This window comes from Antechinus flavipes, chromosome 3, assembly GCF_016432865.1.
Source record: "Antechinus flavipes isolate AdamAnt ecotype Samford, QLD, Australia chromosome 3, AdamAnt_v2, whole genome shotgun sequence".
NCBI lineage: Eukaryota > Metazoa > Chordata > Mammalia > Dasyuromorphia > Dasyuridae > Antechinus > Antechinus flavipes.
Window position 1 is genome coordinate 335063897 of NC_067400.1, and position 23723 is coordinate 335087619.

The window sequence follows — 23723 nt, forward strand, 5'->3', positions numbered from 1 at the left end:
CTCTACCTGTAATTGAAAAAGAGCAGTCTTCTGGAAACAGTTAAAAGAACAGTTTCATCCTTTCTCCTAGATAATCTGTATGAAAAGCTTTGAGATCTCTTGGATGCCATAGTACAAGGGTTTCTTGTTATGTAAAGTAGGCTCCTGAGAATGGAATTGTGGGTCTGGAGGGGAGTAGAGGACAAAACAAATCTTTTAAGAAAATTGGCTTCTGTAAACTGCCAAGAGGATGATTCTCAAATGCAGACAAAAGGTACCACCTTAACCCAATGCCCAAAAGCCTCTTAATTTAAACAGTTTTTTTTTTTTTAAGATTCAATGTTAGGATCTTTGGTATCTTGTAGTTCAAAAATCTCGATGTTTAATGGAAATTTGAAATTAATTGTTTGATAAATTAGTCATTCAATAGCTAAATGTTATTTCTACTACAGAAGGAAAGAATTAATAACAAAAATATCAATTATACATGTACTTGTAATCTTATTCCCAAAGCTAAATTTTCAAATAAAGTGCTTTTAACTGGATTATTGGACAGTAATATATAAAATACATTTGCATTTGAAAAACATGCCTGTTAATAGCTAATATTTTGGTAAATCATTTAACTTTTCTGAGTCTTGGTTTCATTGTAGATGAAAAGGAAATCAAGGCTAGGGGATTTCTTAGATCCATTTTAGTTCTAACATTCTATGATTCTAAGAATTCATCATTTCTGTGATTGTATAATTTTAAATGTTACATTTTATATTTATATCAGGCTCAGCAGTATCTTTGATGCAGTAATGTTTCTGATCAAGGCAAATCTTTCTTAAATAATTAGCTTTGGGAATAAAATTGATTTGTCTGCCTCAGCCTAAAAATGTCAGCATCTTCAAAAGTCGTCATAAATGTGCTAGGTGTCCTAACCAAAGCACAAGGCTGTTGTCTGATTGGGAAAGGGGAAGGGTAAATAAAACCTGTCCCAAATTTATGTGTCCTTTCTTGATGCTTACAAAACAGGACCTTACCTTCCAAAACAACCTGCTGTCAGAAGGAAGACCAGGTGAGAAGCTGGTTTGCCACTATGGTAAGAGGGTCCCTCCCACAGTGCCCACCCAAAGACCCTTCTCCACCATTGAAAACATCACCTGGACTTTCCCCTTCCTCTCTGCGGACAGAAATCCCTCGGAAACATCCTGCAAGACTACAACAATGTCTCGGAACCACTATGCCAGCCTTGATGACTTGTGGCTGGAGAAGCAGCGGAAAAGGAAATTTAAAAAACAGGCCCATTTGGAGAGGGGGGTGCATGCTGGGACGCTGCCAAAGGACCTGGTCAAAGTAAGACCCTCCAGCCATCTTTCTTTATATTTGGCCTTGTACTTACTCCTCCTCTCCAGCTGTGCCTGTTATTTTCTGCTCTCACCGTCCAGTCTTTCTTACGCTGTATCTTGTCTCCTCCTGGCTCCTGGCTGTCTGGAGTAGTGGCAAACGGCTCTGTGGTAATCCTACCATAGGATAACAGGTGTGTGTTTTGTGGTAGTTGTTTCCTGGTGATTGTTTTGTGTGTGTTTTGTGGTTGGTGTTTCATGTGTTCTTTCCTGTTATGTGTCAAATTTCTCCTTATGAACTTGTGGTCATATACTACCCACTATATCCCCAGCCTTCTGTTAAATGCTATAGAGAATAGAAAGACATAATCCCAATAATTAACAAGCTTATAGAAGGGTCACAAGAATACACAAATAATAAAACAAAATATAATATAAGCTTATATAAATATAAGCAGCAGAAAATCACCAACAGATATTCCGAGGGAGTATGTAAGTAAGCATTCAATGTGTTGGAATAGGAAGAGCAGTCTTGAATAGTGGATAGATTTGGAGCTCAGAAGACATGGATTTGAACCCTATCTTAAATACTGATTAGCTTTATGTTCTTGGGTTTGTAATATAACTTCTCTAAGTCTCATTTTTCCTCATTTATAAAAGAGAAGAAGACTCAGTGATCTCAAAGAGTTCTTCTTGCTCTAAATATATGATCCTATGATTTTAAGTGTTTGAATCCCATCTCTCCCAATTACTATTTTGGGTAAGGGCCTTAATCTCTTTGAGACTCAGAGACTTCATCTGGGAAATGAAAGATTGAGCTACAGTATTGCCAAAATGTCTTCCAACTCTAAATCTATCATTCTGTACAGACACTAAGTGCTATGCTTTTTGTAGGAGGAGAGCTCAGCATAGGCTGGAATGATCTGGGTAGCTTTCCTGAAGGAAATTGATGCACTTGATTTCTGAAGGATAGATAAACATAAGATGAGGAAGACCTTTTGGGAAAGGTGGGAGAATATACATGCGGTGGGTAGAGGAAGAGAGAGAGTGTAGAGGTAAGTAAGAACAAAATGTGTTTCAGCCAAAGTGAGTAATGCCTTTAGGAGGGGATTTTGTGGGGAGTAAGGGGAGATAAGAGTTATAAAGGCAAGTTGAAGCCAAATTGTGGATTGTGGGGAAAGTTGAATGTTAGACTAAGGAAGGGGTGAAGTACATATACATATTTGCAGGTATACTTTCTTGTGATGGTTATTACAGGAAAGTGAATGCAATAATAATAATTTACATTTACTTGGTAGCTTAAGAACAAAACATTCCTAACAATAATCTTTGATTTGGGTAGCAAAAACATTTTTATTTTGTACTATAGTTCTTTAATTTAGGATATTCCTCAGATAAAAATGATACTCACTAGTACTCATGTGCAGCATTATTGTAATATAATATCTTAACAAGTTACTTGAGACAGCAATAATTTAGATGATTGGCTTACATAATGTGGGTCAGAGGAAATATTTGAACTCATATCTCTTTCCTACTAAGGATGTTCCTCTATTCACTATACTATGTTGCTTCTGCTGAGTTTTTATTATATACTGTTTGTGGTTTAAAAACATCATACTCAAAAAGATTTACTGATTTCCTCATGGTAATCATGCTAGAAAATGTCAAAAAGGGCATTTGACCTGGGGCCTCCTGACTGTCAATTCCAAATCTCTTTCCATTAAGAAGAAATATTTTTATTTTTTTCTAATTCTTCAAGGAAAGGCACATAAGACATAAAGTAAAGGTTTAAAACTCATGCTAATTCCCTTTCTATGAGGCTCAGGTTCACTTGTCTGCTATAGAATTAAACTGAAAGCCAATATTTGAAAAGTCTAAATATCCCTAAGAAATATAAGGCAATGAGGAATTAGATTTTACTATAGCCATGAAACTTGCAGAAAATATACAGTCAGACTCTGTAGCTAAAATGTTATTATTTTTCCAATATAAGTTTGCTCCTGTGTCTCATGGTTCTAGTCACTGCTTTTGTTACCCCATGTACTCAGATTGAGTTTCCGGAAACACTAAGGTTGTGCTTTCGAAGGTTACCATGGTAACAGGATGTTGCCCAGGTGTTTCACAAAGTGCTAAATTTGACCTACTTTGGAAGGCTCCAAACCAGGGTGGGAAAAAAAGTCTATCACTTGTGTCATTTAAAAAAAAACTTAACTGTAATACTTCAGAAAACTGGGATTTCATTGCTGCTGGTATTCAGTGCATCAACATAGATTACAACCCCTCAATATCCAAGAAGATGGACTTTAGGGATTGTCCAGGTTCCCAAATTCATCATCTAGTAGCCAATCAAGTGATGAGCTTCTCAGTTCTCAACTTATATGGTCCTCAGATGACAGATATACGTCTGTTGTTGGACAGATATTTGAATGTTTCCCAGGTTATTAAGACTAGCTAGACTTTGTATTCTGGTGTCATGGCTTCCCAGAGTCATCTCCATGCTGTTATGGGGAATTGAAGGAAGGTTATGTCTTGTTTTTAAATTTAAAATCTTAAAAGAAAATTTTAAGAGAGAATTTCTGCAGATTATCAATGTGTCTTATAGGAATTACTTGACAGTTGTGATATACTCTTCCTTATAGACTTGAGACTTCAGAGATGATGTCTACAGGGATGGACCACACTGCTTTTTATGAATGGCTAGAGACAGTCATTAGCAAAATGATGGGGCCCTTGAAATCTGCTTTAGTATTCTCCTAGCCCATTCCTGAGTTTCTCTCTATTTTTTTATGCTTATTTTCTCTGCCCTTTTTCCAAGAAGTTTATGTCTTCTGCCGTCAGCCATGGAAATCTTAAAAATAGCTAATAATGTGTATGGGTAGCTCGGTGGCACAATGGCTAGAATGTCAGACCCTCCAAAAAAATCTATCCTTGAAAACACAAATCCTTAATCTTTTTCATGCCATAAACCCCTTTAGAAGTCTGGTCAAGCCCATGGACCCCTTATCTGTGTGTGTCTGTGTATTTTCATGATAGAAGAAAATGCAAAAATTCTCCTATAGGATAGTGAAAGTAAAGATAAAAATATTTTCTCATCCACGTTCACAGGCCCTTTGAAATGTCGATAAAACTCTGCAAGGAGTATGTGTATTGTAGGTTAAGATTTAAAGGTTAAAATGATCTCTCTCATGGTGCTTAACCAACCCACCTTAAAACTTCCTTTTTTCTGTGTGATTTGTTAAGAGCAAAGCAATCTTCTCAAACTACATTATGGCCCATTACACCCTATGAAAAGTCAGTTCCAGTGATACTGAAGAAGTAAATTTTTTTCTAAGCAACTACTATGCTGAAGGACGACTTCAGCTAGGCTTAGAAAGAAAGCAGTCTGGTTAAAGCAATTTACCTAAAATCTGAAGGAATAATTAATAATGCTATTACACATAGATATCTACACACAAATAGCCATTTTTATACATGCATTCATATCTATGCATGTGTATGCATACACACATATTCATAAAAAAACTTTCTTATGATTGTTTTTGAAAGAAGTTCCTTCAAGATATTGATCAAGTATTCAGGAATGAATGATGGCAGTTGCCTAATAATCCATGTCTAATAGTAGAATTTAAAGACAGATATTTGAGGGGACAGATGGTACATGGAACTAAGAAACAAATATTACAAAAGTTTTATTTAATTTATTGATACAATTGATTTTATGGTTTGAATTTTTGATATAACATTGATTTTATTGATATAATTAATAAATATAAGCATTTTTAAATGATCAAAAGGGAAACATATGCCTATAATGAGGAGACAGAAGGGAGACAAATAAGGAAAAAAATAGATCTTCATTCATCTTATGTAAGATAGCATGGGGCATTAAAAGGAACTCTGAATTTTGAACCAGAAGGTCTGGGTTCCTATCCCAGTTCTTCTGTGCTGTATACTGTGTGAATTTGAACATGTCAGTCAATCTCTCTGGGGTTCAGTTTCTCTATCTGTAAATGAGAGGGTTGGATGAGGTTACCTATAAGGCCTCTTGCAGCTCCTATGAGATCTAAGATTCTGTGATTTCTGCCTGCTCTCGTGAAACAGATCCAAAGAGTCTCAACTTTCAGTTTTAAAGGAAAGAATAGCCAAATCATGATTCAAGAGGAAAATACACAGTGAAGAAAATAGTAGGCCTGATTCTCCAGGAGTTGGGCAATAATTGGCATTATACTTCTAACCCTGGGAATGGATCCTTCATGCTAGAGTAATGGGTGTATATGAGATGCCTATTTTTAAACAGAAGGACATGATCCCATGAGTTTTGGAAACTCAAAAGATATAACTGCTTTGGTAAGGTGGTAAATGAAGTATACCTGATTGTCAGTGAGCATTTGACAAAGTTCCTTATAGTATGATCTCTTCTGAGAGAAGATGGAGAGAGATGGGCTTGGATAGCAATGCAATTAAATGGATCCTGAATTGGTTGAATGACTGGGCCCCAAAAATACTAATAAATGGACCAGGGTTACCCTCTTGTCCTTGTCCCCTTCAACATTTTCATTGATTAGTTAAAACCACAGAAGACATATTTATCAAATTTGTAGATAATATATAACTAGAAGAGAGAGTTAATATGTTGAACAAGGGGATTCAAATTTAAAATGATTCCAGCAAACTAGAATCATGATCCAATACTCATGTAAAAATATGTATGTATATGTAGATAGAGCACTGGGACTGGAGTCAGGAAGACAAATCTGTTATGTGATCCTGGTACTTCACTTCTGCTTGCCCAGTTTCCTCATTTGTAAAATAGGAATAATAATAATAGCACCCATATCCCAGGATTACTTAATGATAATATGAGAAAATACTTGTAAAGTGATTTGCACTTTAAAGTATTATATTAAATGATAGCTATTATAGTTGTTGTTATTGTATTTATATTTAAAAATTCAATTGAATGGAGATAGAATGAATCTAAAACACTAAAGTCTTTTTTTTTCTTTTATAAGTGGTTTAAGCAGTTTTTGTTTAAAAAAAAAAAGGACTTGGGCTGTTTAGTTGACCACAAGCTCAATATAAATCAAATGTGAGACAGGGTAACTAATAATATTTGCATAGCGTGTGAGAACTTACAAAGTTCTCTGTTCTCCTTTAAACAATCCTATCAGGTAGGTAGCACAAACAGTATTTTCATCAATCTACAGAAGAAGAAACAGAGTTAAATGGGTCAGCCATGGGTCACATAACTAGTAAGTGGAGAGCAGATACTTAGACCCAGTTTGATTCTTCTATTGCCATCAAACCATGCTGCTTACCATGTAATCCTAGGCTGCATGAATATAAAATAGCATCCTGTTCAAGGAAAACACTAATCTCACAAAACTCTGCAGTGGTCATGACATGGAATGTATTGAGGTAGGCACTAATGCAGTAGAATATATAAAGGAATGAGCATGTCAGTCAGAGGGTTGTAAACATATCCTGTGATAAATAGTTGGGAAATGGGGAAGATGATTTTTAGAATTGTCTTCCAATATTTAGAGAACTGTCATATGGAAGTAGGATTAGCCTTGTTCTGTGTCACTCTACAAGGCAGAACAAGAACTGACCAATGAAAGCGATAGGGAGGAAATTTTCAACTATAAGATCAACTATTGTTAGATCAGCTTAACTAAAAGGAATGAGCCCTGGATCACTGAAAATATTTCAGAGGAGGCTGAATGACTGTTGTCAAGCATATTACGGTGGGTAGTGTGGACAGGGGTGGATTTCTGCACAATTCAGGCAGTTGGATTTCTGAGAATCTTTCTAACTATATGATTCTATGATTCTAAAAGTCTGTCTGAGCTAGGAAAGAAACAGAGTTAATAGCACCAAGTTCTAATCCTTGCATTTTCCATAATTGACTATGTCACATTGAGCAAGGCATTCTTAACTTTTTTGTACTCAGTTTCCCAATTTGTTTCACTAAATTTTTATTGAGAATCAAATGAAAAAGTGGAAGACCCTAAAAGTTAGAATTGCCACACAGAGGTAAGGGATTATGATTTTTTTATTCTCTCTCTCTGAATGAAGAATAAGAGAAAACCTACCCATGTCTAAGTATAAATTAGAAAATCAGTAAGCTTTAATTCCTCCTATTTGTGAGATCAAAGTAACTGTTTTTTTAAAAATGAAATATTCAAAAATTAGTTTTTATAGAAATGGAAAAATCCATTTTGTTCTTCATTATGATCTGGAAAATATCACCATCCCACAATTTTATCTGGGAATCCTTTTTTGAAGGGGAGAACCCCTTACACAGATAATGTCATCAGATTTCCATTTTAAAATTACCCTGGTAGAAATCAATTCACTTCAAGCTCTAAATCAACATGGAAATGTAGCTGATCAACTCTTGATTACCCCCCATCCCCAATCCTACATGTTGATCATTCAAACTCATGTATAATCCAAAAGTCATTTCTGCAGAATTTATTTGTTCATTTATCAATCAACTAGCATTTTTGGATACAAATTGTGTTCCTAGTACTATGCAATCACAGGATGATAATGATAATAATAAAATGGCTAATATTTATAAGTCACTTTAAGCTTTGCAAAGCACTTTACATATATTATTTCATTTTTATCCTCACAACGACCTTATAAGATAGTATTATCCTCATTTCACAAATGAGGAAACTGAGATTAAGAAAATTTAAATGACTTGTTTATGGTCTCAAAGCTAAGAAGTGTCTGAGTTAGGATGTAAACTGAGTTCTTCCTGATTCCAAGTTCAGTGCACTAAACCACCTAGCTATCTTACAGAATATCTGAGCTAGAACAGACCTTAGTGGTGATCTAGTACAGGGCTTCTTAAACTTTTTCTACTTCCGACCCCTTTTTGCCTGTGAAATTTTTATGTGACCCAGATATATATTATATAAATAATTATACAAATCAAACATTTACATATAATAAATGATAATTTGCTATCTCCGTATTTAGTTACAACAGGGATGAAGGGTGGAGAATATCCAGCCCACAGTCCATATAAGGTCTGCAAAAATCATTTGCTAATGCAATGTCAGGTGATAATGAGCTGAAAACTAGATATGACTACTTCCCACTGCTTGAATTCTATGTATTTTCATGGCCTGCAGATGATGTCATTAATAATCAAAAGATACTTGATGGAAAAAAAAAAAGGTTCCCTACTCCTGTATTACAGGGATTCCTTATGAATTTGCAAACCATAGTTTTAGAAGCTGTTATTTAGTATAATCTCTGTAGTTTTACAGATGAAGAAACCTCTGAGATATTAAATAACTTGGAAAAGGTCACATGAATAGCAAGTAGCAGAACCCAGATCCAAATTCAGGTTGACTCTATATTCATTCTTCTCTACTGTATACCATTCTGATTGAGAATTAAATATGTATGTGGACAAAGAAAGACAGATTAGAAATGTGTCCAAGAAGGGAAAAAACCAGTAGTTATGAAACCCACAAAAAAAAGACCAATGCATCATAAATCAAAGAGAATTCGCAAAACCTCAGTCAGATGACAACAGAGATCCTAGGGGAGGAGGAAAATTGTAACCACTAATAAAGCGTTTCCAAGTATCTGAAAATCATCTGGATGGCAGACCACCTTTGGCCACTCACAGGATTAGGAATCCCCAACAGGGAATTCAGGGAAAAGGGAAGATAAGGTCATTTTCCTAGCATCAAAGTGTCTAGTTGGGCAGACAAGAAGCAATTAGAACAATTAGAGAACAAGATAGTATATAATAAAGTGTCAAGAGGTTTGGTACAACCAGCAGGAGAAAATGAGACTACTTAATATGGTGTTAATTAGGCAGCATAGGCAAGAAATGTAAAACAGGTTGGAGAACAGAAGAACCAGAGTAAACTAGAATCATTAGAGAAATTTTCAGGGAACTTGACTTGGGTCTCATAGGATTTGGAAAGGCAGAGAAAATAAGAAAGGGCATTTTAAACAGGGGGAATCAACTGAAAATTTAGATAGAAATGATTTTGTTTCTTTTACACAATTAACATTCAGATATGGGGATAGCTCTATATTTATTGTCAGCTCGTATAGTCTCTTTCTTTCAAGAGTGGAAATTTGCTTGGTTACATGGACTATCCAGTAGCAGCTGGTTTTTAGACGTGCCAATAAAGTTTGTGACTATATTTGTATGTTTCATTAAGAAATAAGCTGCATAATAGGAAACACAGAATTTTTTTAGGCATCACAAAAAGTGCCTTCACAATCTGTCTCCAAAACCAAGGTATTTTACTTAGGTTAAGGATAGACTTAGAATGTTCCAGGAATCTTCCTGGGGCATTACTGGCTTTATTAGTTTCCCAATGGATGGAGTATAGACATGGTATAACTATATAAAGCAATTAGACAATTTATTTTGTAGCTTACAGACAATCAGTTTTGTGACTTTTAAGTCAAACTAATTCAGTAAAATTTTTAAAAGTATTTTAAATCCACATCCTACTCATCCTTCAAAATCAAGCCCAGCAAATTGCCTTCCCATCAAATCAAAGAGCTTAGGTGAAATAGACCATTGAAGTAATCTAGACTCATCTCTGCATTTTACTGAATAAACTGAGAACCAAAGGGACTAACAGACATCACTGAAGTTTCACAGATAATTGATTTAAAGTTCTTCTAATCCCAAATCTAGTTCTCTTGTTTTGCTGCTATAACATGCCTCCCTTAATTAACTTTCTAGGACCAGGGCAATCTGCCTCCTCTGAACTCCATTTATTTATAGGCTACGTCTATATTTGACCTAATACTTGTCATAAACTGCCTTGGATTGGTAGTTTTATTTTCCTGTGTTTATGTCTTAAATCCTCAACAAGATGAAAAAGCTGTCACTAAATCTTTCTCTGGTCATATATCTCCCGTAGCATTTAGAAAAGCAGCAGGCATGGAGGAGACCCTTAACTACTTGTTTGAAATTGATTAAAGGAAGACTTGGTCTTCCATGTTTTCAGAAGCTTTTGAAAACTGGAGAAAGGGCTGCTATCTTGATAGATATGCAAGATGCATATCTTGATGCCCATATATTCCTGTGGTTATATTTGTATGCTGAGCCTTTAATGTCCAGCAGCTCAAGATGAATAAAGTCAGGAAAGTATCCTGCTGTCATGGAAAGCACACTCACCTAGGAATCAGAAAATCTGAGTTTAGATCTTGGTCCTATCATAACAACAACCACACACATAATATTTACAAAGCACTTTAAGGTCTGCAAAGTGCTACATTATACTGCCCTATGATATGGGTGCTATTATTATCCCCATTTTACACATGTAGAAACTGAGGCACAGTGTGATTAAATGACTTGTCCAGGTTCAAAAAACCATTAAGTATCTGAGATTAGATTGAAACTTAGGTCTTCCTAATGCCAAATCTTTCTTGATTACCTATTGTACCACCCAGATGCCTTGTTAATTTGCTGTGTGATCTTAAAAGTTATTTCTCATTTCTGTGTCTCAGTTTGTTATATGCAAAATGAAGCCATTAAACTATGTACCCTTCCAACTCTAAAATCCTATAATCATATGATTTGACTACCTCAAAGGCTCCTTTCAGCCCTAAAATGCTACAATTTTAGAATCAAGCAATTTAACCCTGAAAGAAAAGAACCTAAATTAAAGTCAGAACTTGGGATAAATTCCTTATCTGTGAGAAACAGTATGTCCTGTCCTTGTCACAGCTCTGACCATCTCTTTTCCATCTTTGTCTGCTCTGAATTCCTTTGCCCTAACAATGCTTTTTTTTTCTTTTTCTTTCTTCCTTTTTTCTTTCCCTTCTTTCTTTCTTTTTTCTTCCTTTTTAGTTCCCTTTCTTTCTTTTTTTTTCTTCCTTTTTTCTTTTTCTTTCTTTCTCTCTTTTTTCTTTCTCCCTTCCTTTCTTTTCTCTTTTTTTTTCTTTCCTTCTTTCTTTGTTTCTTTCATTTTCTTTTCCAAGGTGGTATTTCAATCTTGGTGTTGGTGAATAAACAGAGAAATAATTTCATTTCTTTTCCAGAATCTATATGTGAATTTAAAATTTATATATCAAATTGACATTTCATCTTCTGGTTTCATTTCCCACATCAGGAAAGATGTTAAGGTTCCCAGTTAAGAATGGGCATGACATTTGTGCCAACGAGACCAACATCTATCCTTACTTAGGAAGAACATATTTATCCTCAGTCTCTCACCCCTTTTCACTTAGGTATGTTCTGCACTCATGTTAACCCTTGGCTGTTCAGAGCTTCTAAATACTGGGGCTTCCACCATGACCTAGGTAGCTTGGAGTATATTCCCTAATGTCTTTTAAAGCCCAGTTTATAGTTAACCCTTTGGGAAAGTAATCTCATAAAACAATTCCTATTGAGATATTATAGCTAATTAAGAGATGATGGATTATACCTTCCATAATATAAAAATTTATTTTCATCACTCTAATTTAAATATGAATATTAATAATTGCTTACACTTGTATACTGTGCACTTCCTCAGAACAAGCTTTATGGGACATTATACAAAGTTTATTATTCCCATTTTATAATTCATTATTATTTTAAAAACCAGGAGATTACTATGATCTTTAGGAATGAAAACCCTACTGCTAAGAATTCAAACACTGATATTCTGGTGGAAAAGAAAATTATATTTAACATAATAATTATAAAGATATATTGAGAGGCAGCATGTTCTAGACTCTCTAAGGGAGAGTCTAACAGAATCACAAAGGTGTAGCATATGCAGTACTGGACTTGTCAGGAAGATTGGTGTTGCAATCATATCTTAGAGACTTACTAGCTATCTAGACCTAAGTGGGCTTCAGTTTCCCCATCTGTGAAATGAGAGGATTGGGTTAGATGGTCTCTAAAATTTCTTTAAGCTTTAAATCAATTATATAATGGATTCAAATGACTAAGAGTCAGGAAGACTTGGGTTCAAGAGTGACCATACAAGAAGGCATTTTACCTCTCAGGTCAAGTAATTCCCTTAAATAATTCCCTTCAAATAATTCTCTTAAATAATTAGCAAATGAATTGCTAATTTGTACTGATGGAAGAATTTCCATACTGAGTTTTCCACAAGATGCACTATATAATAGAACTAAATATTGAACTGACTCCATTGAGTTATATTTCTACTGCAGTATAATGAACTGAGGCAAGAATTAGGAGTAGGGGTAGGAGAGAGGAGGAAGGACAAAGTTAGGAGAGAGATGCTGCTACCTCACTATGCTAGACTGGATATTGACTTTCTTTCACAATCTCTTGCTATAATTTATTCAAAGCCACCCATGTAGCAATTTAATAAGTAATAGCTGATGATTTTTTTAAATCCCCAGACATAGTAATTTACAAAATAAGAATCTGACTCGAAGATGTCTTGATGAGGTTTTGTTATTTTTAATTTTTGTTTCAGCAATGTAAGGCTGCTCCAAAGGAACCACATCTTTATGAGAGAGGATAAGGGACTGGAGCTGTGATTTCATTGGTATAGGGAATTAAATTAAATTCATTCATTTAGAGAATGCACCTTCCCTGCAGTTCTTAAGTTTCAGGGATACCTAAAAAACACTATCTTGCTCAGGGTCACCCAGCCAGTATGTCAGAGGCTGGATTATTATCAACCAGCCAGAACTTTATGACTTCAAGGCCAGAATTCTCTTCATTCTACCAAGCTATCTATATGTTCTTAAGAAACAAGTAAACCAAAAAATTGCCACACTGTCATGTTCTTCCAATAAAATTGGGGTTCTATGAAACCTATGAGGATTCTAGACTCCACAGGTCCTTTCAGAAGGAGAGAATTCTGCCAATGGAACCAGCAGGACTGGACCAAAAAAAATTGAAGGCACCAAAGTTTTTTGGAAGGAGAGGAAAGAGGGAAGCCTATTCTTGTTTCTTCAAACTCTCATCCCCAGACATCCCAGATTTTCATGCTGCCTGAATTGCTTTGTTCAGGAAGGAACAAACTTAAAATGGAATCCCTCCAAAGAATATATGCATTTTTAAAAAGTAATTAATAAAAGATAGTCTGATAAAAAAATGCTTAACTCTAAGAAAACACCATTAAGGATAAAATATGAAGTATGATAACAGGCTGTAGGTAGTGATTTTGTTTTTGTTTGTTTTGTCAGAGAGCCCTCTCCCACATCTTTCACATTTTACCATATCAATGGCCATTCTATCTGAGGTGGACAAAATTTGAATTAATAAGGGAGGAGGCAAAAGGAAAATTAACAACAAGAAAGTAAATTTTATTCACTTTCAGTTAATTCTCTCTTCTCTCCATCTTCAGGCTCGCATGAAGATGTCCCTCACTTCCCCTGTGCCTTTAGACATTCTTGCTCTGAAGATACAACCATTCTCCCAGAGTGCTCCAACCTGTTTGGACCACAAGTGTTGGAGAGAACGCATACCATTCTCTGGTAAGTACACAATTTCCTTTCACTTTGGCGATACCTATTTCCTTTTAGTAAGGAAGCCTGATCCATCTATTTTTTGTTGGGACCTGCGTTGTGTTGGTTTGTTTGACCGAAGGCTGTGATGATAATCTATTTTTGCTCCTGGCTCTTTATCAAGAAAGAAGATTAATATCAAATACCATTATAACAAATGTTATCACAGAAGAAGTCTCTGTTTAACCAAAGAGATTTTTCAGGCAGGATTGTGCAATGGAAATAATAATAGACATTTCTGGCTTAGCCAAATAGAAGAGTAAGGCCTTTAGAGTGTGATATAATTGGGATTTGACTGGTATAGAAAAAAATACAATTATTTTATAGAATTTCTTCTTTTCTATTTTACATCCTGAAGGATGAAATTGAGAATTCTTCCATTTGGAAAACACTGGCTTCTTAGTTGTGTAGTCACAGCAGGTTTGCTTTTGGTTTTCACTTTATCTAGTTTGCTCAGAAAGGTGTAAATTTCAGTTCAGACAGATAAGGAACTAAGAATATTCAGGAAGGATTATAAGCTAAGGATGGTAAACTGGACCTTTTAAGTTGGAAGCAGTTTTCTACCAGAAGGAAAACATAAACTGTGTGCCCATCCACAACATTTCCATTAGGAAAGCAGAAAAAGGAGTATTTTATGAGTACTTTTTACAGAGGCAAATAGCCAGGAAATCTACAAAATACTTAGTAGCCAAGGTCAGCTAACAAATTATTTGGGAACCTGGATCTCAGCTTCACTTGGTGCAGAGGATTTATTGGAGGAAGAAGTTATCATAGATTGACCAAAAGTGTGATGAATTCAAAGCTCATAGAAACCATGATCAGGCTCTTGTCTTTCTGAGCCAGCTTCTGCAAAAGATTGGCTTTTTTGAGAGGATAGGGTAGAGCTGGAAGAAGAGTAAGGGTTGCCTGGCTTCTACACCATGCAATTTGGTGTGCCTTTTTCTCTCTCCAGCTGTAATCCCAGTTTGGCCTTCTACAACTGAAAAACAGTGGGTTATCCCTTTCCCCTCTCACCCACCATTCATTCCCATGCTATTTTAGGAAGGACCCTTGAGTAGTGTGAGATGGATATTCCCAGCTCTACCCCTAGTACCCACTGTTGGGGGGGCTGAGGTCACATTGCTCAAATTTACCAACTTGACCTCTGGATCAATCTCAGCATTCTTTCCTTGCCCAGGAACAATGGGAGTGAAATGCCTCAGTCAGGCAATAACAAAAGCCCCCTTCCTTAGAGAACAGAGACCTCCTCTTAGACTAAATCCCATCTCCCTCTTCTCCCTTCCCCCAGTCAACTCGTGCTATATGGACTTGTGTGATTCTTTGCTTGTCGGGGCACTGGCTTCAAGAGAGATAGTACTTGATAGCTATATTTATTCCCTGAGTCATAACAGTCACAGGAATCAATCCTTCCTTAAAGCAGGGTCCCTCACTTATTAAACTTTATAGATGCCATCTCTAAGGTTTACAAAGCACCTCTTTCTCTTCTCCCTTATCTTGCAATCTTCCCCAAACTCAGCTATTACTTCCCAAGGGCAACCCGGACAAATTTTTCCTTGTGAAGGACATGCCTTATAAACTGAAGCATCTTATATATGACCAGTGTGAGTCAGATATTATTTTAATATTATTTAACATATATACAGTTCGGGCTTGTATGGTGCTTATGCTCAAATTTGGAAACTTTTAATATTTTTCCCCAACAATAAAAGAACCATATTTTATGTTGTCTTATCTAGTTGACCTTATTTTGTTTTTCCAGATATAGCTGGGCTCTTAAACTAATACTTGATAATAGTCAATGAAGGATTTTTGAGAACTTTTAGGAGTATTTAAGGTAAAGAGTATTTTCTAATAGGAGTACTTTATTAACAAAAATAAATATATAGAAGAATAACTAAATAATTAAAAATGGAAGAGAAGACCATTCAAAACAAGGTTTAGAATCTTATGTGCTTGGATTTACAATGTTCTAGTAATATGCCTTTCTTTTGCCTCATTTAAAGTTTAATACTCAGACTTACTATACATACAATTAATAACATATCTGACATGTATATAGGACATAGCAAGATTCACAAATATCTCATTTTGTGCTATAGAATATAGGTGGCATTAATATTCTCATTTTATAGATGAGAAAACTGAGATATTCAGAAATCAAGTTACTTGCCCAAGTTGATTAAGTATCTGAGTCTGGTTTTGAACTCAGATCTTCTTGACTCTAGGTCCAGTATTCTATTTAATGTATCATCTAACTGCCATCTAAAAGATTTAAATATTTGATTCTTGAACTCACATGTGAGAAGCAGCAAACTAGAGAAATAAAACTTGATTATGACAGATATTAGAATGGGGGGGAAAGGGAATACATAATAGCTGGCAAAGGAGGAGGAAAAAAAACGATAAAAAATCCCAAAATGGTATCATTTAGTCTTTGGGCAAATAGATCCTTCATACTTCAATACCCATCTTAGGCTATCTATCACTCTGTGCAGCATGGTACAGTAAATAATAATAAAGATTCTGAGTCATCAATAGAAGTCATAGTCAAATATCAATTAATAAGCATTTATTGAAAATGTACTATGTGCCAAATATTTTGCCAAGCATAGGAATATGCATAGAAGAATGAAACAATTTCTTCTCTCAAGGATCTTACATTCTGAAAGAGAATCTACCAATCTATCTATGTAAATATACATGCATATATACTATATAACAAATATTATATATATTCTTTGATAATAATACTATCTAACATTTACATAGAACTTTAAGGTTTACAAAGCACCTTACTATTATTATCTTATTTGATCCTCACAACAATTCTGGAAGGTAGTTGCTCTAATTATCTCCTTTTGACAGATGAAGGAACTGAAGCAGACAGAGTTTAAGTTATTTGTTCAGAGTCACACAACTAGTATATGAAACTAGATTTGAAGTCAGGTCAACCTGACTCTAACTCTATCATTTTTTCCACTGTACTATCTATTTGTATCTATATCTAAGCTACGTGCACAGATATACAATATAATATGCATAAGTATATATTACATATTATTTATATGTTTTTTATTATTTATTTACATGTGAGGAACAAAATATAAATAAATAAAAAGCACTTAATATGTGATAGTATGGAGGAGGGTATTAGTAATTAGATCAGAAAAGATATAGAAATCTACATCAACTTCATTCATGTAGAATGTGGTATTTGAATCATATTTTAAAATGATGGTCAATCTATTTTGTTAAAGAAGGCAAAGGAAGTATAATTTGGAAAAATTTGAGTATTTTGTGCTAATTCTTACTGCAACTCTAGTACTAGGGAAATGTTGTTTTTTTTGTCCTTCATTTTTGAAGAGGATCATGACATCAGGGAGGTGATGCCATGGCATGCAAGTGAATTGGATTGGAGTAAGGGAGGGCTGTGCAGGGTCACCTGCCTCACTTTCCCCTCTAGAGACATCTGGAGCCAAATTAAGGTCAGGATGACAAGAGATGGCCCTGGATCCCTATCTAAATAAATAGATACTTGTTGGGGGACTCTGAAGTCCCAAGTTGTCCTGCCATGTTAGAACTGAAATAGTATCTCAAAACCAGAAATGGCTGGAAATCCCTAATTTTAGTTAGTAGAAACATACCACTCAGACTTATCTCATTAAAAACAGCCTTGAAAGAGGTTATCTCTTGATTCTCCAGATGTATATGACTGAGAAACTAAAGATAATTTATTTGCTTTACCAAATATTTATAAGATTTCTTTAAGCAGAAAGCTATCTCATGGCATATGATAGAATGTTTTTCACATGCAATTATTTGGGAATCACATAAAATGAAACAACACAAACTTACCACCTCTTCTGTAGGTCAATTTTAAAAATATTTAAAGACAAGTAGTCTTTAATACTACTTAAAGTATTAAGTTCGCCTTCAGTCTTTTCTCTGTGCATCTGACAATGGTATCGCACTGCCGTCCTGGATCTCTCTCCTCTCTGTTTTTGTGACATAACTATCTCTTGGTTCTTTTCCTATTTGGCCACTCCTACATTTCTTTTGCTTGCTGATTCTACGTGTCATACTTTCTAACTGCAGATGCTGCCTAAGAATCTCTCCTGAGTCCTCTTCTCTTCTCTCTTTGTAATCCCTTTCTAGATAACCTCATGGCTTTGATCAGCATCTATGCTGATACCCACAATCCTATATAGTCAGTCCCCCATCTCTCTATTAAGCAGCAATCCTTCACCTATTGTTGATCCTTTGTTTTTGAGAGCATTGTGACATCAGTCAGGGGATACCATGATATATGTAAGTGCATTGGATTTAAGTGAAGGAGGACTATGCAAAGTCATCAGCTTCTTTCTCCTCTTTCTCTACCAGTAATTGTTGCTTGGATGCCCTAAAGACCTTTTAATCTGAACATGTACTCAAAACTGAACTCATTAACAACTTTCTAGGCAACCCTTCACTTTTCCAAACTATTCTGTTTCTGTTGAGGTCCCCATCATACTTTCAGTATCTTTCCTTAATAATCATTCACTCTTCTTCATTCTCATCCTTCTTATACAATCAGGGGCTAATACTGGCCCTTTGCCTTTATGACACTTTTGCATCTGATCTCCTCTTTTGATCCCTGGGGGCTATCACATTAGTTCAGGTCTTCATCACTTCTTGCTCAGATTATTGCAATTAACTCCTCATTAAGTCTTCTTGTCTAAAGTTTCTCCTCATTCTAGTTCATTCTATTTACTGCTATTGCTGCCAAAATGATTTTTCTTCAATTGCAAATCTGACCTTCCCATTCCCCTACTCAGTCAACTTCTCTGGTTCCCTATTGCCACTAGGATCAAAGGTAAACTCCTCTGACTTTTAAAGTCAATCTGATCCCAACATATCTTTCTATCCTTTCTGGATATAATTTCCCCTTTTGACTTTGTGATGTAACTAAACTGGCTTACCTTCTGTCCTTCACACACATATCCTTCCATCTCTTTTCCCTAAGACTTTCCTAGATTGTTCCCAATGCCAGGATTGTACCATCCCTACCTCTGCCCCATAACATCCTTCTCTTCCTTCAAGTCATAGTTCAAACATCACCTTCTACAAGAAGTTTCTATAAGCAACTTGTTTTCTTTGTAGAAAGTTTTCTACAAGAAACTTTTTAAATTCTCTCAAACTACTAATACCTTCCCTCCTTAATTGCTATTTAACTTCTCTGTATTAATTTGTATTCCTTTTATGTTTATTCTGTATATACTCATACATCTACTTCTTGTCTTCCCATGATCATTAAACTCTTTTGGAACAGCAATAATCTCATTCTCTGTATTTGTATGCAGTCTTGAACAGTGTCTGGAACATAGTAGGTGCTTAATAAATGTCTCTTTCTTTATAAATATATGTGTATACACACACACACACACACACACACACATACACACACCCCTCAAAAGAGCCTTCAAAGTACCAAAAGTTAAACTGTTAGAATTCCTCCTTTGGATTAAGGCAAATTTGCTAAAAGAAGATAGATTATTTAAAAAGGGTAAAATTTAGCTTCCATTAGTCATTCAACCTACAAGCATTTATTAAGTGCTTACTATATGCTAGACGCTGTGTAAAACATTTGACATACCAAAAAAGGGCAAAAAGACAATCTCTCTCTTCACAGAACTCACATTCTATTAGAAAGGCAACATGCAAAAGAAGCATACATATAAAATACATAGTTTAAATCAAAGGTAATTGAATACATCCACATAGATCAGCTTATTGAGAAACCTGTCAAACTGATTTTGATGGGAGGAGGAAATCACAAAGTTCTAGAGAATGGGAATAGATGAAGGTGATAGAACTAAGCCCCAAATGCTTGTAACAGCTGTGAGGGTGGTACAACGCAGAGGACACTGGATTTTTGTAGGTTTACAAATGGAGGAAGGATAGAACTAGAGAAGAGAGCAGATGGTAAATTGGTCATCAAAAAAAAGATAAGAGATGGGCAAGCCTGCTGATTTCACAATTAATTAATATGTCCTAAGGTTTGAAATAGCTCAAAAAGGGATAAAGTACTAATTTCTTTGCTCTTTCTTTTAAGCCACTTGAATGTGTCCTAGGAATTTGGGATTGAGGTGGGAAAGGACTGATCCTTACAGCTGGGATCCTTTAATAGATTTGGAAAACATCAGCATAGAGATGATAATTAAATCCACGGGAGCTGGTGAGATCATCAAATGAAATCTGGCTCCAGTTAGTGCACCTGGATGAAGATCCACAAAGGTTAAGCAGGAGAAGGCAATGTTATGAAAATCTAGGGAGAAGAGAATATCAGGGAGATGAGGCCATGTTAAAGGCTATACAGAGTGCAAATAGGATGAAAATGTTTATGTCTTTGGAAAGGTTAGCATCCACAGAACTAGTTTACAGTAAAAGATAATATAGGATCCTAGACAAGACTGGTTCATACTCTTTTAAGTGCTATAAGAGTTCAGAGTGATTTTTCTGCTTTTCTAAGAACCTCTTTAATCATCAGGGTTGACCCTACCTAGCTCCTGTCTGTATTGGATTTGGAAAGGGGTGTCCAGATGTCAGACATTCCCTAAATAGTCTCTTATGTAACCTCCCCATAACTGGACAGTTGGCCTAGGTGGACTTATAAACTCTAGAAAAGGGATGAACCAGGAGCTGCAGAAGAAGGACATTAGCTACATTATGATTTAATTTTCTGCCCGAAGGGAACTTTCAGAGTTTTATCTGGGCCATCCTTCTCCAAGCCTTTTTATTTATAAATATATATGTGTATATGTATATCTTTATATGGGAAAGCTAGTTGGTAAGTAACTTCCTCAAGATGAGAAGGAAATATATTAGAAAGATAGAATGGGTTTGGTATTATGAAGACCTGGTTCTGTTTGCCTCTGCCAAAAACTAGCTATGAGAGCATGACTAAAGTCATCAATCTCAGGTCCTGAGAAGCTTTTCACCAACATTGGTAAAGGGAGTTTCCATAAAGGGAGATGCACCATAAATTTCTAGGCCCAGAACACATAAATGTGTGCATACATAACTTATTTAACCTCTTTAATTTGGAAATTTGTAAATAATTTAAACAAAGCTGGGATAGTTTTCCTTTGTGCTATAGATGAAGAATGGGTCTATGAATAATGGTGGTCAGCTGCAAGAGATGTTCAAGTTACCTAATATAAATTGTTTTCAGTGCTTTAATAATATCAGTTTGTAGACAAGCAATGTACTAATTAACAATAAATATTCTGTTTATTAAAGCAGATCTAGCATAAATAATTTTTGGAACTACTCAATAAAGAGTTAATCACAGTTACTGTGCATACTTCAAAGTGAAAAACTTAATTAAAAACTCTATAATTTGTAATTCTTAAACTTAGCCTGGTTTCTCCCCCTCTTCCCAGAATGATTCCTTTATAGTAAATGTGAAATAACATAATCTATCTATGCTCTACGATTGGGGACTTCTATTTGGAAGCTTCAGGACCTGGCTGAGATGTTCATATTGCCTATAATATTATTGGTGTTATACTTACTGTACACTTCTTGTCTCTGCAATAGTCATCAGAAACTTAAACTGATCATAATAAATATCAAATCATGTAAGGATATTCCTAGAAACAGTGTGTTGTAACTTAGTGGTGTCAAATAGAAACTGGGCCAATATTTCATCAAATTTCTATGGATATAGATAGACTTAGAAATATTAGCATTATCTATGTTCTACTGCATTTTATTAAATATTTCTCAATTACATTTTAATCTGATTAGGATCTATTCAAGAATCACCCACTGATGATCTCGCTAATGTATGGGAGCAGGTGGTGGACTTGTGTTCAGAAGAATAAGAATCCAGTTAGTAATTTACCTACCAGTTAGTAACAGTGTGAATCTTAGAGATAACTCCCTAATTCTCCCTAAGTTTCAGTTTCCTCCTCCATGGATAATAATAAAAGCTCTTTCCAGTGTTGTAAAGGTTCAAATCATAATTTATGTCCAGGGCTTTGCAAGCCTTAAATTGCTACACGAATGCCAACTTTTATTAATATTATTAAGATGGAATTGACATCCAGTGCCATGGAAGAATTTTGAATCCTATGCATATATTGGCTCTTTTTAGCCCATGCCATCCCATGTTCAATTGCTTTATGTATCCATTGGAGAAGCTTAAAGAAGACTTGGAATAGTGAGTGAGAAGAAAGGGATGAGTGGAAATGGAAACCTGATTTGTCACAAACTATAATGCCTTTTTAAAAAACATTTTAGTACAAAACTTGTCTGACACACACAGTATTCCAGAGTGAAGACTCTAATAGTGTGGCATAATGGAAAAAAGTCAAATGGGGATAAGATCGAGGTTACACTTTTGGTTCTGCCATTAAATTTTGTCAGGAGAAGTCAATTAACCTCTCTGGGCCTCAGTTTCCTCATCTGTCCAAATAATGACAGATTTTTAATAATTTAGTAATTTTTAATAATAAAGAGTCCTTTTATTTAATAATAAAAATAAATAAAATATTTAATAATAATAACAAACAGCTCTTACCCTGTGTTTCCTTATGGTTTCCTGACTTCCAGTTCAGTGCTACAATGTTTCCCACTACCTCACATGACTCTTAACAGTATCCCGGTCACTTTATTCTATTTCTAAAGCTTTAATCAAAGCTTTACTGTCTTTCAACTTTTTTTCCCCCTTTTCCTTGACAATTTGTTATCTCATTATTTTTATTCCTTGCATCTTACAAATATTTGAATGTCTCCTTAAGGTCAGGAGTGCTATGGATATACTAAGATGTTCAAACCTTGGCCCCTGCCCTCGAAGAGCTTACAAGTCTAGTTGGGGAGAGAAGACGGAAGGATTATAAATAACTACAAGAAGAGGCTGTATATGCTAATTGCCAGTTGCCTAGTAGCACTCAGTCTTTGCTGTTCCTTAATGCTTGTCAGTGGGTAGTACCAAGAATGTTCGTTGGTCATTTGGTGTGTTTATGTATTCTCTCTCCCCCAGAGGGCCTTCCTTCCTCTCTGGGGAGTTTGGGGGCATCTGTATTTCTCACTCCCTCCACCCTCCTTCTATCCAGCCTTATCTAGGGCTTTGCAAATACTGCGCCCTCAAGGGAATGTTGTTGCTTGCTTGACTGACAGTCTGGAACGATGAAACGCTCAATAGCCTATCGGTCAGTGTTGCCAGATTTAGGTTTTAAATCACTGCCTAGCGTGGGCGCCGGGTATAGCCTGGTGTAGGACTGCGGCGACATTGCTCTCAGGTCTGAGACCTCCGACTAATGCGCACAGGCTCTCTTTCGCAGTAGATCTTTGATTACTAGCAACTTCTATAGCTGTAATAGCCCCGACGTAGGGTCTCCTTGGGCCATAGTGACCCTGGAGAGCTTGGAGTTAGCGTCTGAGCTCAGAAAGAGCATGGCTCCTAGCGGAGATTATGGCGAGTACCGGCTTCATCGCTAGGACTGCTGCGGAAAACAACCTTTTGCATTTTCTTCTCAGGCTTTCGCTGGCAGCGAAGCCCTTTTCTGCAACCCCCTCAATTGCTCCCCTAGCTTAATCGTTTTCTCTTTAAATGACTTCTGGAAGTTACTAGAAAAGCGAAGCTCTGCCTGCTAGCTTCGAGTCAGGGCAGCTTCTCTCAGGGCTACCGGCCTCAGGGTGTCTGGCCGGGATGTCCGCAGCTCCGCAGTTACAGGTTAGACTTGGGCGGGGGGATTCTTAGTGCAGTATGTCTGCATTTTGCCGACGCCATCATCATCACTGTTGTCGATATCATCCTTAATATTATTTTGCAAACGCCATGCACTATGGAAATTAACCACTTCCCCAGACACTTCCAATCCTGGCTCTTCTGCCTGGGTGGCTTTGCACTTGCCTTGCAGGAAACGAGGCTTAGGGGCGGGAGAA

At 36.0% G+C, this 23723-nt stretch overlaps 1 protein-coding gene across 1 annotated transcript in view; it reads left to right on the forward strand.

Annotated features, from left to right (window-relative positions):
* The window catches only part of ARHGEF4 (Rho guanine nucleotide exchange factor 4), a 244140-nt gene that overhangs the window by 14555 nt on the left and 205862 nt on the right, over positions 1-23723 (forward strand). Inside the window, exons 2-3 of the mRNA XM_051985660.1 lie at positions 1000-1320; positions 13634-13763. Coding sequence (XP_051841620.1) covers positions 1000-1320; positions 13634-13763 — 451 coding nt within the window. The remainder of the gene's footprint in view (positions 1-999; positions 1321-13633; positions 13764-23723) is intronic.